This window comes from Mesocricetus auratus, unplaced genomic scaffold (assembly GCF_017639785.1).
Source record: "Mesocricetus auratus isolate SY011 unplaced genomic scaffold, BCM_Maur_2.0 Super-Scaffold_100011, whole genome shotgun sequence".
Classification (NCBI taxonomy): Eukaryota; Metazoa; Chordata; class Mammalia; order Rodentia; family Cricetidae; genus Mesocricetus; species Mesocricetus auratus.
This window is the reverse complement of record NW_024429195.1, coordinates 12331301-12347606: the sequence shown is the minus strand read 5'-3', so window position 1 is coordinate 12347606 and position 16306 is coordinate 12331301. Positions and strand designations below refer to the sequence as shown.

At 42.9% G+C, this 16306-nt stretch overlaps 1 protein-coding gene across 1 annotated transcript in view; it reads right to left on the bottom strand.

Annotated features, from left to right (window-relative positions):
- The window catches only part of Cog6 (component of oligomeric golgi complex 6), a 43000-nt gene extending 26980 nt beyond the window's left edge, over positions 1 to 16020 (bottom strand). The window contains exons 1-10 of the mRNA XM_005077589.4: positions 15826 to 16020; positions 14362 to 14505; positions 12217 to 12288; positions 11302 to 11360; positions 8819 to 8930; positions 6899 to 6981; positions 6479 to 6549; positions 5109 to 5202; positions 1281 to 1409; positions 1110 to 1201 (exon numbers count right to left, since the gene is read on the bottom strand). Of these exons, the coding sequence (XP_005077646.3) occupies positions 1110 to 1201; positions 1281 to 1409; positions 5109 to 5202; positions 6479 to 6549; positions 6899 to 6981; positions 8819 to 8930; positions 11302 to 11360; positions 12217 to 12288; positions 14362 to 14505; positions 15826 to 15981 (1012 nt within the window). The 5' untranslated portion in view covers positions 15982 to 16020. The remainder of the gene's footprint in view (positions 1 to 1109; positions 1202 to 1280; positions 1410 to 5108; positions 5203 to 6478; positions 6550 to 6898; positions 6982 to 8818; positions 8931 to 11301; positions 11361 to 12216; positions 12289 to 14361; positions 14506 to 15825) is intronic.
- Between the last annotated feature and the right edge of the window lie 286 nt (positions 16021 to 16306).

Sequence of the window (16306 nt, the reverse complement as noted above, 5' to 3'; positions counted from 1 at the left end):
ATGGACCACTATGATGAACTCCAGCATCATCTCTCTCTGTTTCCTGACTGTGGCCACTATGATGGAACTCCAGCTTCATCTGTTTCCTGACTATGGACCACTATGATGAACTCCAGCATCATCTCTCTCTGTTTCCTGACTGTGGCCACTATGATGGAACTCCAGCTTCATCTGTTTCCTGACTATGGACCACTATGATGGAACTCCAGCATCATCTCTCTGTTTCCTGACTATGGACCACTATGATGAACTCCAGCATCATCTCTCTCTGTTTCCTGACTATGGACCACTATGATGAACTCCAGCATCCTCTCTCTCTGTTTCCTGACTGTGGACCACTATGATGGAACTCCAGCATCATCTCTCTGTTTCCTGACTGTGGACCACTATGCTGGAACTCCAGCATCATCTCTCTGCTTCCTGACTGTGGCCACTATGACCAACCACATTCCATTTCTGCTCCCACGCCTTTCCTGCTCCAGAGGAATTCTTTCCTTCCATGTGTTGCTTTTGCCATGAATTTTATCACAACCAAAAAAATAGCTAACATACCTCTTAAGAAAGTTACAGCTAAGAAAATTAGAAATTAGAAAATTTATAGACATCAGCAACTCTAGAATATAATCATTGTTCTCCCTTAAAACCCAAACAAACATTTTAAGTACCCATGGTGATTATCAAAAAAAGAAAACAAAATAAAGAGCTTTAGAACAGACCTCTGAAAATCAAGAGTCTGGGTGGCAGAAATAAACCATTAGTGACATAAGCTACACTCAGCCTGTTAACTGCATTGTCACCTCTAAGTGTGACATTGGGGGTCTCAGCTAAGGTATGCCAGGCACTCCAGCCATGTCTTAACAAAGCAGCAGTGTAGCAGAAGATAAGCGACCCTAAGCAACAGATGACAGCACAGAAGTCTATTAAGCAGAAGTGGTGTATGTGTGTGTAAGACAGCAGAACACTTATGTGTCATCTAAGTGTGAAGTGTTTATCTCAGAGAAGACAGCAATGGAAACACAGAAGCCATGTGCACTTTCTCTATGAAGCATTAGCAATAACTGTCAGTGCTTTCTCTGAGAAGCACTAGCAATGACTGTCAGTGCACTCACCCTGCGCAGTTACTTGCTTCAAGAGAGCTTCCAGATGCTCCTTCTCGGAGGCAGTAGCTTGATGGAGCCATGCCAGCATATCGCCCACATACCTGAAGAAAACCACCAGGTAGTTAGTAAAGATGTGCCAGGGAAACGTGTCAAGTCCTCTACTAGAGCCAATTACTGTACCTCAGAGGGTCGTGGGAATGCATCTCAATGGGTCTAGGTGTACCTCCTGGACCTCCTCTTGTGAGAGCATCAATAAACCCACGAACAACAGTACTTCGCCGGGCCGTTCCAAATTCATCTAAGGTATACCTACAAGAAACACATTATGAGAAGTAGCTACGTTTCCCCCAACAGTCTTCTCACACTCCACGCCTCCTCAAGCAGTATTATATTGAGACTAAGAGTTACAAGTCATTCTAGCGTGCTAAAATTCAATCAAGGTACAAATTTTCTCCTTCAAAGAAAGAATGCTTGGGACTAGGTAGCAGCAGAAGCAGTGGCAATGGGGAACAGCTGGCTTGGTTTCATGGTAGCTAAAACATGATGTTCCCAAGTTTACAGAAAGTCACATACTAGTTCTCAGAAGCTGGTTAGAATTCTACAGCCCAAAATATGAAGACTTTTTTCCCATATTAAAATTTCTCCTTATGTTACTATAACTTAGCACCAAATACTGACCCAAAATTGCTACTAATTTTTAAAAGCTTATTTTGCCTCCAGTGAGACATATTACATTTATTAACTGCTATCTTTGCACAGTAAGTATCTTTTCTCTTACGTTAGAAGTCACCCATTCTTGCTGCAAATGGAGGAAACTTTTCCATGGTGGAGGAACTGGCAGGAGAAAGAAAGCTATGAACTAGAGTATGTCATGACCTGGGATGAACTTGTGGGGATGGCTAGGATGAGCTCTTGTTTCCTAATATAACTGCCACTCTTTAAACCCTCCAATTCAAGTTACAAGTAAACACACAGCAAGAAATTAAAACTGTGAAGGCAGCAGATTCCATACCACCAACTTTTAAATCCTAAATGTTCTACCAGCCTAAATATTAAGAATGAATTCAATAACTAACAAACAAAATTTGCCAAAGTTTTCCCAAGACATCAGAATTATTTTCTCAGCCTACATTGCTTTCTCTATCATGTTGTAGAGATAGCAAAAAGTCCATGTTCTGTTAAACATGGGACATTGTTGGATGCTCTTGTCATTTTACTATTCCAACTCAAGGGAAGTGAGTGAAGTGACAGACAAGTAGAGTTTTTAGGAACACGGCCTTCTTCTGAGGACTGTTCACCCTGGCTTTGAGATCTCTGCAGATGCGGCACAGCAGAGGGAGGGGATGCAGGCAGCAGGGAAAGCCTGGCTACGCTGCACAAATGCTTCCGTTGCTTTCAAGACAGCTCCTGTTTGTTTCCTCCCCGTGCTCTTTAATCTCACACATTTAACCTAGAAAATCTTCCTGGCAATTTTACCAACTAAAATCTCCTGGATGATCCAATGATTGATACTCATCATAACAACACCCCCAAGCCTTCATCTTTGTAAGCAGAAAAACCCATCTTTCCTCCCTAGGCCCCATCTATAATGAGGTATCATCTGTTTCTAGGACTGGGCCATGAGCCCAGAGACATACAAGTGACTCCACTCACTCAATGTTCCAAAGAGAGTGCTCATCAGGCTTAGTGAACACCGGGTGAACCTGAATAATAACATGAAGTCTCATCTAATGTTACATCATCCTGCAGGATAAATGCAATCTAAGAAAAACAACATGAAGCAGTTGGACGTGGAACATCCATCTTAGAGACAGATAAAACTTTTTTAAAAGGACTTTCCCAAGAAAGGCCAAAATTTCAAAACGTAGCTTTTATATGAGTGAATATTCAAAATACATAAATATTCTAAACTTTTTTCAAAAAAGCAAATTAAAAAAAAGAATGCTGTAGAATCTCCTCTTTGGAATGCAACACAAATTCATTAGAAACAAAAAGATGGATGGGTTTTGTACAAGCTCCCGCTCCCCGAGGTAACTTATACGCTTCCGGTTTACTAACTGGAAGAGTCAGCAATTTATTTTAAAAACGCATTTATACTCAGCCTTAAAAGAACTACCTGTATGCTGCTGTTCTGGTTTCATTTCTGTTGCTGGGATAAAAACAACCAGCAACTCTGAGGAGAAAGGAGTGTATGTTAGTTCACAATCATCACTCCTGGGAGCAAGGCAGGCTCCAAGCAGGTCACGGCGCCCAGAAGAGCAAAGATGCACCTTGCAGCACGCCTGCTGCCTCGTTGGTTGCTCCGGCCCAGCCAGCCTTCCCTCTTACACAGTTCACACCCACTCTATGCAATGGTGCCACAGCAGTCCTGTGGTCTTCCGACTCAACTAAGCCGGGACAGCCCCACCCTACCCTGGCTTAGCCACAGCCAGTCCGGAGCCCGTAGTTCCTCCTGGGGTCCCAGTTTGTGTGGAGCTGACAATGAAGATGATAGGTACAGTGGTTTACTATTGTGACACATTAGACTTACAGTTACAACTAAGAAACACAAGACAGACAACCTTCTCAAGGACTTCATCTGACAGTCCTGTGCACATTACTGATCACTGAGAGGGTTATACACTGCTGCCACCTGCTGGCTGCCAGGAAGCACCCACAGAGGACAGATGGTCTGCTGTCTCCATGGCAACTTTCTTGCTCAACCTCCAAAAGCCCTGACAGCCTCCAGGTCCCATTCTACCCTGCTGCTTTGCAATTCTCAGAGTAAGTCGGCTCCTTCCGCCTGACTTTCCAGCTTCCCTCTGCTGTCCTGTTGGCTCCACAGACCCCTGCTTAGGCCGAAGCTTTCTGCCTGCTTCCCCACTGGTTGGAAAGGCCTAACATTCCGTGAGTGCTAAGCATCAGTGAGGCACCTGACAGCCTCCTCGTGAGACAGGCACTGTCACTGTCTGCATTCCACCCAGGAAACTAAAGCCACAGCGGCTCAAGGCTTGCTTGGGATACCTGACTCAGTACGGGGGTCCGTGAAGACAGCTCATTGACAGAGGACCTGCCACACAAATGTGAGGATCTAGGCTCAGGTCTCCAGCACCCATGTAAAAAGCCGGGCAAGACGATGTACACCTAAAAGGTAGTTCTGAGGTAGCAGAAACAAGGGGAGCCTGCAGCTCACTGGTCATCTCTCACAACAGCAACACTTGGCTGACAACAGTTGGCTTTCATTCTGCCCCAGAGCTCTAAAAATGCACTGGCTTTTGTTCAGAGTAATATTAAAATACAGCCTTTTAAAATCAACTAATTAAAATGCATAGGGTTCCTACCTAAAGCATTAATATGAAGATCTTAGATGGCATACTTAAGATCAAAGACCTGCACCTTTTTTAAAAATACCCATTGATGGGATCCTGACTGTGAATATTCTTTTTCATCTCAGAGTAACTATATTAGACAATCTTTATATGACCAGGGCTTGGTAGCTATAGGGTTTTAGTGATGCACAATTCTAAGGGAGTTAATGACACAGCAAACTGGCTAGGCCATCTGACTGCCACATAACTAAGAGACAGTCAGACTGCAGGGAGGGACACCTTGGTTCTCCCTTATTACAGAAGCACTCAGATCACCTGCTGTCCCATCGCACATAACTGAGAGACAGTGAGACTCAGGGAGGACACCTTGGTTCTCCCTTTATTACGTGAAGCACTCAGATCACCTGCTGTCCCATCGCACATAACTGAGAGACAGTCAGACTGCAGGGAGGACACCTTGGTTCTCCCTTTATTACGTGAAGCACTCAGATCACCTGCTGTCCCATCGCACATAACTAAGAGACAGTCAGACTGCAGGGAGGACACCTTGGTTCTCCCTTATTACATGAAGCACTCAGATCACCTGCTGTCCTATCGCACATATGGAGAGGTGAAGTACCACCGCACATCACAGTGGCATGAATCCGGCTGGCACTATGAGAATCCAGGGAATGATGAAAGACAAAGCAGTAAGTCTTACTTGTATAGGACAGGCCTGTCCTGCAGGGCCTCCATGGCCTGAGTTAACACCGCAGACACATCACAGGACTCTTGTGTCAGGGCTCTGCATTCACCTGGAACATAATCAGTTCGGGGCTTTAGTGCTATCTGTTCACACCTGCAGCCCTTTTCTTCAGAAGCAATCACTACTATTTAACGTCTCTGTCTTAATTATAAAGCGAGTGCAAATGCCTACTGTGTTCAGACAACTGAGGACACACGCAGAAGCTCCCAGTCTCTCAGACTCACAGCAGTGGTTGATTTCTTAGCACCCGATGACTGAGGATCGCTGAGGCACCTTATCATGGCCCCACCATTCCTGGGAGCCCTGGCTGCACCGCTAGCCAACACCAGCTTAGGTGTTAAGGAAGCATAAAGAAAACCAAGGCAATGCCTTTGAGGAAGTGCAGCCCAGCTACAAGGCAAAAACAAACGTGCGAGAAGTTCTCAAACAAAACAGCAGCATGTCAGCACACGGTGGCTAGTCACTGCATCACAGGGGTGGAGTCCTGAAGACTCAGACAAGACCTGGGTACAGAGAAGGACAATACCCCAGATGGGACCAAACCATATAAACAAGAGGAGGTACAAAAACAAGGAATCTAGACCTTAAACCAGCAAAGGGAAGGACAAGGCATCCAGTACAGATCACATGACAAAGCAAGCAGGTGAGAACCCTCAGTGACAGCTAGCAAGGAAAACTCCAGACTTCATTCATACAGATGCAAGCAACCCAACTAGTTAACAAATGGACAAGGAAGGAGAGACACTACGTGACAGGCCCTTCCAACACTGTAATGTTGACATGGTGAGAACCATGCCTGATTTCCACTAGACCACCAAAATGATACACTAATTTATCAGTGGACTAGAAAATTAATTCACCAACTGTAACAGTAAAGCTACATAAGTAGCAGAACCACCCATTCAAATGCTGCCTCTTCCATTTATTTATTCTAGGGCAGAGCACAGCCTTTGCTGTCTTCCTTTAGTGAACATACACCGTCTTCACTCACTTTCAGCAATGTTCCTACAATAACAGACACGGTATGTGAACACTATGTAAAGTTTGCTCTGCTTTATAAAAAAGTATCAGCTAGGGACTAGAGAGGGCTCAGGAGTGAAGGCACACACTGCTCTTGTGGGGTTTCCAGCACCATGTTGGGAGGCTCACAACCACCTGTGACTTCAGCTCCGGGGGCTCCAGCGCCCTGTTCTGGCCTCAGCGGGTACTGCACTCACATGCATGCTCTCCACACACACGGACAAATACTTTTTAAGAAATCAAATAAAAGCCACTTGAAATTTTAACAATTAAATATTAGTATGCATGGAAAAAAAATCACTTACTTTGAGCCCATCGGTAAAGTCTTTCGTAAGCCGTTTCTTGAAGCAAGGCCATCTGTTCCATAATTTCTAAACTTAAATGAAAATTAAAGAGTTATTATATTTAAAACTTAAGTCAACAGGAGGATCTATGAATCTAATTATTCATGTTTAATTTCATAACGTTGCCCTTAATGTTTTATCATTTTATAACATTTTTTCAACTTTTTTACAATTAAATAAATGTTAAATTTTAACTCCATTACTCAATTGCAACTCTTCTTTCAGTCAAATACAGAAGGCTGTGAACGTCCACCTTTCCCAAAGGCAAATGAAGATTAAATCCCTATTTCACAGAATACGGTTTCAAAAAGAACCTAGAACGACTCTGAAAGTTTACAAACATAAGCAGCAATGCGGCCGGCTTACCATGCAGCTACTCACCCTGCCGTCTGCTGGTTGGTTCGCAAAAGAATTTTGACATCATTGTGAATCTGTTTCACTCTTCCTAAAGCCTTGAAAAAGTCCTTTAAAATAAAAAATGTCATTAAAAAATCTGTTTTCAGGAAAAACTATACTATCCTGAATTAAAAGATCACTAGACGGTGAAACAAAATCCTACCCAGTCTAATGAAGTCTTATACAGATTTCAACTGCATTTTTATAGAAGGCCTCATAGGTATTTCTTCACATTTTAAGACCGGCATTAACCCAGCCTGTTGAGGACCACATGGTGACCACTGCTGTCTGACAAAGTTCCAGCATTTCCACTTTGTAAATCACCCCTGTCCAGCACCTTTTACTTTCAGTCTTAATGATTCTCACTATGTGTTACACAAGTTCCCTTATGCCTTTTCCTTTAGGAAATTTTGTGCGGGCTTTGAAGGATGAAAATGTATAAAATGGCAGCCTCTTTAAGCAAAATAATCCTTTGGAAAAAATCCCAGCCACTGTGGAACCATATAGAGTGATAACTCTGCCTGCTCCCATACAAGTACTCACCAAGCTGCTAGAAAATTTAGATAAGTAAAATATGCTTGATAAATAAAGTATTTTTGACAATCAAGATTTATAAATTCCTAAGGTCTACTCAGGTTCACAGTAGTATCTGTCTAGCTTCATCTCTGCTCACTTTAAGCTTTAGCTATTTGGATAAACTAAGTCACACACGAAACTGCAACCCTCTATCATGGAGAGTCTGGTGCGTGAGAAAGTCCTTTCTCAAAGCCAGGCATTTAGACAAAACTTCCCCTTCTCTCGGAAACGTGAAGAAAGTGCCTGCTTGCTAAAAGGAGTCACTCTAAGTTGGCAAGAACTTGTGACCCTTGCTTTAATATATGACTGGTGCCTGCTAACTTGTCCAGGTCAATGCTAGCTTCCTCAGTCCCTGCTCACAAACCGCACCCCAACTCGCTCACACACCCCACTCTCTCACTTAACCCTATGTGCAACTACGGAGTATAGAAAGTGTAACAAACAGGTATGCTGGTTACCAGTAATAGAAAATTTGTAAAGACTAAGCAAGTTCCTGTCCTCAGCAAGCACACAGCTGAGTGAGCAAGTCCTGGACACTCAGGAATAGCCCATTCCTGAGTCACTGGACTATTACGTCTCTGCTATGCATGCATTTGTGCTCCTCACCCAGGAGATAAGCATAGGATTCAGCTTGAAGAATACACTGGAGCCTTAGGAGTTAGGAGACAGAGTCCTTTCTGAATAAATTGAATGTCTTTAAGGAAAAAAGAAAGTACCCTTTTGAGAGGTTTATTATTCTTTTATTTAGTTTGCAAAGTATGGCAAAGACTTAAAAAAAGATGAAAAGCAAATTGCAATTTAAGAAAGACAAAGAGTTATCAGAGTAAGCAATGTATCACTATCCTGATCAAAACGGGAATAAAGAAAACATGTATATGCATTGTTTACACTGAAAGAGGTGATATTAGAAATATCCTTTGTAGATCTGGCTGACCTCAAACCCAAGAGTCCCCCTGCCTTTGCCTCTGACAGGCTGGGATTAAAGGTGGGTGACACCACACCAGACTGGGTAGCTAGAGACTATCCTTTTAAATGTAGACCTAAAAATACAGCTTGTACAAGAGTAGTTACAAGTAAAAGTAGTTCACAAAGGACACATGTGGGAAGAAGGGGTATAGGAGGCTTTCTCGTTTCTTTTATTTTTTTTTAGTTAGGTTGTACTCTGACTTCAAAAAACACGAATAACTTCAAAATAAACAAAAACCAAAAACTAATTAAAATACATCCCTTAACTTCAAATTTAGAAATATTTTCACATGAACTTCTTTTAAAATCTCATCTCTCTGTAGCGTCTGTAACCACTGCACTGTAAGTGGCCAGCACACGTACCTCAGTGACGGGGCCCCCTCGTGTGCCTCGTAGAAGACCCATCTCGTCAGAAGTCAGCTGGAACTTGGATAAAAAGGCATCTGCTACTTGTGCTCTGATTTCCAATCTTTGGCTATAAACAAGAAAAATGAAGTGTGTTATGCTTTTGTACAAATACAAAGCAAACGACATCCTTGACATCCTTGTCTTATCAAACAAAACAGAGCTGTGGGAGATCCTCAAGGTCTGAAAGCCTTGTTTCCCCCTCAGACACTGCAGGATCAGCAGCAGGCACGCAATGAAACCATTCCAAGCTCATCGGGCATGCAGACCACATAACTAGCTGATACTGCTCTGCCCTGCAGGTGTGCACACAGTGGAAGGTATTCATTATGTAAAGAAAGAAATACATTCACAAATGGTACCTATGTTGCTAACTTACAGCCTATTGCAAAGGCTATTTTCCAAGACAGAAATATGCCCTTGATTTCAAGCAACTTTTCTTAGTCATTAATACATCCTAAAAGTTTTCACATGAAACACAAACAAAAATTAGTTGTTTGTTTTTTAATTTGTTACAATTTATGTTATTTTATTGGTTGGAATTAATTTATGCCAAAATGAGAGATCAAGACCTTGTCAGTTGAGAAGTCTTTTCTCTATTTAGGCCTTCCCCACTTGTGATGGCTATTCTAGGTTGTCAACTTGATTACATCTGGAATTACTTAAAACCCCAACAACTGGTCACACCTGTGAGGGATTTCTTCTTAACTGAATGACTTGAGGTTGCAAGCCTCACTTCTGATCTGAATCTTTGAGGTGGGAAAGCACCTTTAATCCAGACTTTCTGAGGTAGGAAGATCTACCTTTATCTGGACCACACCTGCTGGCAGCCCACACAAGACATGGAAGAGGAAGTTCTCTCTTTGCCAGCTTGTTGTCGCCTTGCTAGCAAGTACATCCCTTCACTGCATTGAAGTCTACGTATTCAGGATTCTAGCGTATACCGAAGACCAGTTGAGACATCAAGCCTTGTGAAATCATTGTTGGGTTAGCTGAACCACACAGCCTATACATCATTCCAATAAATCTTTCTATATAGAGAGATTCATTCTCTTAAATTGTTACTCTAGAGACCCCCAATATACTACTCTTTCTGCCTGACAATAAAAACAATATTGTAAACTATAGGATCTGGATGTAACATAAGCAGGGCAGCTGGCAATCAGGAAAAGAAATGCTCTAAACTAGGAGGCACTCTTCAGGGACCACGGGGCTGGGAAGGGGTCCTATCTAAAGGCCAGTCACTGCCTGGTCTTCCTGAGCAGTAACTCAACACTCTTGGTGCCAGAACCCTGGGTCTGAGCTGTACACAGCTGGGCATGGTGACACATGCCAGTTATTACAACACTATCGAGGCAGGGAGACAGTGGGATTGAAAATCTGAGGCTGGGGTATGTCTGTGGTAGAGCCCTTGCTCAGCACATATAAGACAATCAGTTGGATCACCAGCACCACCAAAAATAAAAGAAAAGCCCACCGTATTTCACCAGTAGTATTCAAAAAGTAGCAATAGTCTACATTAAAAACATTCTGTTGAGCCAGGCGTTGGTGGCGCAAGTCTTTAATCCCAGCACTTGGGAGGCAGAGGCAGGCGGATCTCTGTGAGTTCGAGGCCAGCCTGGTCTACAAGAGCTAGTTCCAGGACAGCCTCCAAAGCCACAGAGAAACCCTGTCTCGAAAAACCAAAAAAAAAAAAAAAAAAAAAAAAAAAACATTCTGTTGAGAATTCCAAAGGTAAGCATTAACACTACCCATGTTCACAGCAGAACATGTTTACTTTGTGTAACTTGTATCTTTAGGTGGAAAGACTTTAAATTCACCAAGTCAATAACCCTGGAATAAATAATAAATTTTTAAAAGAGAAACAAAATCCAGGTATTTACTTCAAACAATAATGTAATCCCTTAATTAATTCTACATAGAGCTAAAAGGTGTATATCCTACCATCCAAAAGTCAGCTAATGTATTTTAACTTTTAGGTAAAGCACCAACCCTTGTTACACAAGTTTTAAAGTAATTACAAAGCATCACAAAATTCCTTGAAACAATTGAAATTAACCATTTTACTTGGAATCTTCTTTGAGCTATTTTTAGACTTATCTTTAGCATCAGTTATCAGGCACAAAGGAGAACTAGTCTCACCATGGTATCATTCATTAAAGTGGTATCTCTGCCATCTTGATGATCATATGCCCAATCATTACAACTGATTCCAAATACCAGTGACCTCTACTCCTAAACAGATATAATCTCTCAAACTAAGAACTAGGCATAATGCTCCAATGACTGCTTTTATGTTAAAGCTAACATTAAATAAAGGTTAGGAGCATAGGTCCTCTGTGAACCTTCAATCACATTCTACATTACTTTTGTTTTGACAGCATTATTTACAACTTTCCACTTAATCTGCATTAATAAGGAGGTAACTGTATAAAACGTACCTTTCTGCTTGAAGCTTAGTGGTTTTTACTATTAAATCTTGAGTCTGTTCTTTTGCTGCCTGAAATTATAAATACACCGAACATCAGTATATTCCAGTTTCATAAACTAATATCACTACTTCCTGGAGTTCAGACAAATGGCCGAGAGCTCACAAGGCCCACATAATTGGCATGGATGTTTCAAGGCTCATGAGCTGCCTTTTTAAGAGGCACTCCCTCAGAGTTCTCAGCACCACACGAGGCTGAAGCACATGAGAAGATAGCATCCAGGTGCTTTCCAGGGAAGCAGAGGTACCGGGAGAGTAACCTGAGGGCAACAGCATGCTTCCGCTGTGGACCCGCGAGCTGCATGCCGGGAGACTTGTAATGGGGCTATAAACTCAACCACGGTCTACAGTGGGGACAAAGCTCAACTGTGTCTCCAATCCCACAGCGTCTCCAGATGCCTATACTGCTTGATATTTTGCCTTAAAGTTTAACTTCTACCCTTCTGTATTCTAACTTTTAAGAAATTTTACCTTGTACAGACCCAGTTTACTTTGGACTCATCCTCAGCTAAAGAGAACCTGAAGAAAATTTGTATTTTTATTATATGATAAATTCTTGTGTAGAGAAATTCATATTTTTGAAGAATTTGCTGTTTTCCCCTAAGTGGTTGCTACTTGTTCCTGCTGGACTCACCAACAGCCTACAGGTTACAGGTAACTGTACTATTTAAACAAAACATAAAGAGTTAACTAATATCAAGGAGCCATCACAAGAAGAAACACCAGGGTATTCATTCACGTGTTTGGGCTCCTTTAAAAACTGTAACCTTCACATACAAACTTCCTACAGGGCATTAAGTGTGAAATGGCCACACAGGTGAACCCTCCCCTTTACCAGGAGCTACATTACAATCCACCCATGAGGTACCTGTAACCGACTTGTCATGTCCTGACAGCAGCTGCTCATGGCTTGAACATCTTCATTAATGCTTTCAAGTTCCTGAAAGGGGAGAAACAGCATCAACTATTGTACACAGCATGAAGACATTTCTCCTTTTTAGGCCAATCCCCCAGCTTTTGTCACTGTTTAGTCACAGCATACCAAAGAATCTTTATGAAATCCATTACCATGTAAAATAAATGTCTGTACTTACAGAAAAAAGAATCCATATTTCAAGCTGGAAATGATTTAAAAACTATAATATCTACTGTTACAAAGGTGTAAGGAAACTGGTCCATTTCTCTTAAAGGGAATGTGGAAACAAAAACATCTTATCAGATGAATATATTTACATACCTTAACATAAGAATAACTACATAGGTAGTAAATATAGTATTAGGTAGACCTAATCACTCAAAATTTATATGTACTGCAAATTTATATTTATTTTAGAATTGTACGTATAGTTTTAGCTGTCAATTTCTAAAGAAGAAAAAAATCATAGCACGAAGTAGTAAATGTGCAACAACACACACAGGACAGTCAAGAATTCTCTAAGCAAATGGAAACTGGAACACTTCAGCCAACAATGGAAAGGGTGTACAGGGTAACAACCGGGATAAAACTGCTTGTGCTTTCCAAAGATGTCTGCACAAGTTAAAAGTCACAAATTAAAATACACGGGACCAAACTCAGATGGCCAGGCCTGTTCATGAGCACCTCCACGTGACTGAGTCATCACAGCAGCTCCGTTTCCCTTCTGTGACCCTGGAACTCACAGATCCCATGTGTGATGTGGTCAGTACATAGTTATTCTAGCTTACATCATCCTCGCTTGATGCCTGGAAGCCTCTTTACCCAAATTCCTTCCAGGACAATGTCTGCTTCTGCTTCTGGTCATGATAAGATCACCCCTTTCAATAGTCAAACATGCCTAGAGACTACAATCAGGATGTGTCCGCCACTACTGTCTTTTTTTCTTACATGTATGTCTTCATGATGGAGGCACACAAGCATAAGGTGCCCTCAGGAGATCAGAAGAGGGTGTCAGGTCCCCTGGAGTGGGAGTTAAGTTGTGAGCCACTTGACATGCCTGCTAGGAAGTGAACCCCGGTTCTCAGCACTCTTAACTGTCTTAAAAAAATGAATTCTACCAAGCTTTCCTTTTCACTTCTGATTATTGGCCTTCAATCAATGAAATCCTAGTAAACGCTTTAAAACTGTTTTTTTCAAGTACTTCCTAAAACCAAGTATATCACTTCCATGTGATTTACATATTGTCTCTATACAGTAATAGTAACAATGTAATACTAATAATAATCAAATATCATACAATAAACAAATTACATCAAAATAAATAGCATTTATCTTCATTCCATGGTTAAATAAACATAATCAAGTATGTTGAACTGTTATTCATATTGGAATAATTACCCTGATCTGGAAATTGTGTACTTTAAGAGATAACACAGTAACTCAATACTAATCAATCTGCAATCTAAGTCAGTGCATTAAATGCGGAAATATTCCTCTGGAAAACCATTCAGAGAAATGGTATTTCTTATTAAGAAGTTACAATTCCTAGCTGGGCAGTGGTGGCACATACCTTTAATCCCAGAACTCGGAGGCAAAGGCAGGTGGATCTCTGTGAGTTCAAGGCCAGCCTGATTTACAGAGTACCAGGATAGCCAGAGCTACACAGAGAAACCCTGTCTCAAAAAAGTTACAATTACAACTCCTAAGATAATTTTTCTAAACCAACATACAACTTTTTTATATTATTTATTTGTGTATGCAGTGTTCTGCCTGCATGTATCCCTGCAGGCCAGAAGAGGCTACCATAGCTCTCTCATTACAGATGGCTGTGAGCCACCATGTGGTTGCTGGGAATTGAACTCAGGACCTCTGGAAGAGCAGTCAGTGCTCTTAACCTCTGAGACATCTCTCCAGTCTACATTACAACTTTTAAATAGTGGTAAAGAATTCAGAAATCACAATAATTCAAGCAAAAACAGAGTTAAGTTGCTTTCTATTTGGCCATGGTACATTATCAGCTAACAGTACAATTTAAAAAACTTATCAAGACACCGGACACATCGTTTCCTATAAACAGTAACTAAATGAGTTACATACCTCTTTCACCTCCTTGAAGATGCTCACAAATTCCTCATTGATGGCCAAGCTTCTACGTTCAATATCGCCACGTAAGTTTCTTCGAGTTCGCAAACTATTCTCAACGAAAAAGGTTGAAAGTGCCTTGAGAGCTTCCAACATCTCCTGTAGGAGTGACAACAGAGGAAAAGTCACTGGAGCTGACTTTTAAATTGTTCCTGATACCCAGTCAAAATTCAGTGAAATTATTTCCAGTGGACTTATTTCCACTAAACAACTCAAAAAGCAACGTCTAACTTTCTAAATACTAAGCAGTCAGCTTACTTCCAGAACACAGCAACAGCATACTTACATAGAACATATATCTAATTGTATATGCACAGCACAGTGTAATATACAGCAGAATTTTGACAGAAATTCTTTATGCTCTTAGTATATGTTCTGAGAGATTTAGGTAAGTGAAGCAAAAAAGTACAGAAAGTTATGGCAATGAGATAAAAATATGTTCATTTATATTAGGTTGGTGCAAACGAAACTGGTTTTGGAGTGTTAATTTTACACCATCATAACTTGGCTCAAACACCTTTACTAATTAAAACAGGAACCATTACAACCGACACATTTTTGCCAAAGAGAAATATTGACTTCTGTAACACAAACACCAATGTTTTGGATTCAGCGAACTCTTGGAAAGCATTTTCCTCCTCCTGTTGGTTGTGGACGTGTCTTCCCTGAAGACAGTTGTAGAGACTCTTGAGGAAGTCAAGATAAATACGGCGGGCGAGGTCAAACTTTGCAGCTCCATTCACTCAACTTTGGAAGGGCTGCAGGTGCGCCAGGCAGTCTGGAGTTCTGGAGAAATGGGCTCTCTGTGTTGACCAATCCTTGAGGCAGGGTTTGCAGGTGTAACGTGGCCTCGGTGGGATTCAGAAGGCGGTTACCACCAGTCAGGCAGCGACACATCGGCGACCACGACGTTGTCGTCAGGGCCTTTTTGTTTTACAGGCTAGAGGGGTCGACTCTTGACAAGGGCTTTGTAGTTTCTTCTTCATCCAAACACGGAGGTAATCCCAAACTATCCTATTTAATCCACTTTTGTTTTTTGTAGCATGCCACAATCCTATCTAGTCCTGAGCCTTATTTTTTTTCCAGTCAACGTTTTAATGCCAAATTTTTGTTGACGGCTTTTTTTTTTCCACTTACCTGCCTATTTACCTACGGCTCAGCAGCTCTCAATTTACGTTTTCCTTTTGGTGCCACGCTGGCAAGGCCAACCGATACATCTGGCTACTCAATGCTACAGCAGCCGGCCAGCCCCGACAAGCTGCTGCTACGCCCTGTTCTAGAAGGGTCGACAACACAGCAGGGGCGCGCACACAGCCGGTGCACCACGACGGCTCCAGGCAGGCAGGCGTCCCCGGTGCCCGGGACAGCACGGCCGGGGGCTGAGGCTCGCACGGCCCTCCCGGCCCCTCCTCCGGTTACCTTGTCATTGTCCAGCCGCGTCTCCAGGATCTTGTGCAGCTTGCGCGACAGCGGGTTGTTGGGCTGCGCGGGGGTCGCGCCCGCCCCGTTGCTGAGGCCGTTGGCCGGCCCGGAGGCGGGGACCGCGGCCACCTCTCCGCCGCCGCCGTCCGCCATCGCGGCCAGACCCGGCGCAACGGGAGCCCCGCGCGTGCGCGCTCGCCGGCGCCTGCGCACACCCGTCCGGGCATGCGCGCCGCCGCCGGGCCGCTCGGGGAAACTCGTGCGAGGAGGAAGAGGGCGAGCGAGCTCGGGAGGGAAGACGTCGGAGCTGCGGGACGGGGCTTCGGGAGCCTGAGTCTCAGAAGTGCCGAGCTGGTGCTGAGGTGCGTGTGTCCGATGCGCCGGCGCCGGGGGCGGGCGTTCGTGGCCCACAGCACGGGTGCTGGTTACGGTCCCGAGTCTGCATCCGTCTCCCCGGGGAGCGGCGGGAGGGGCAGCG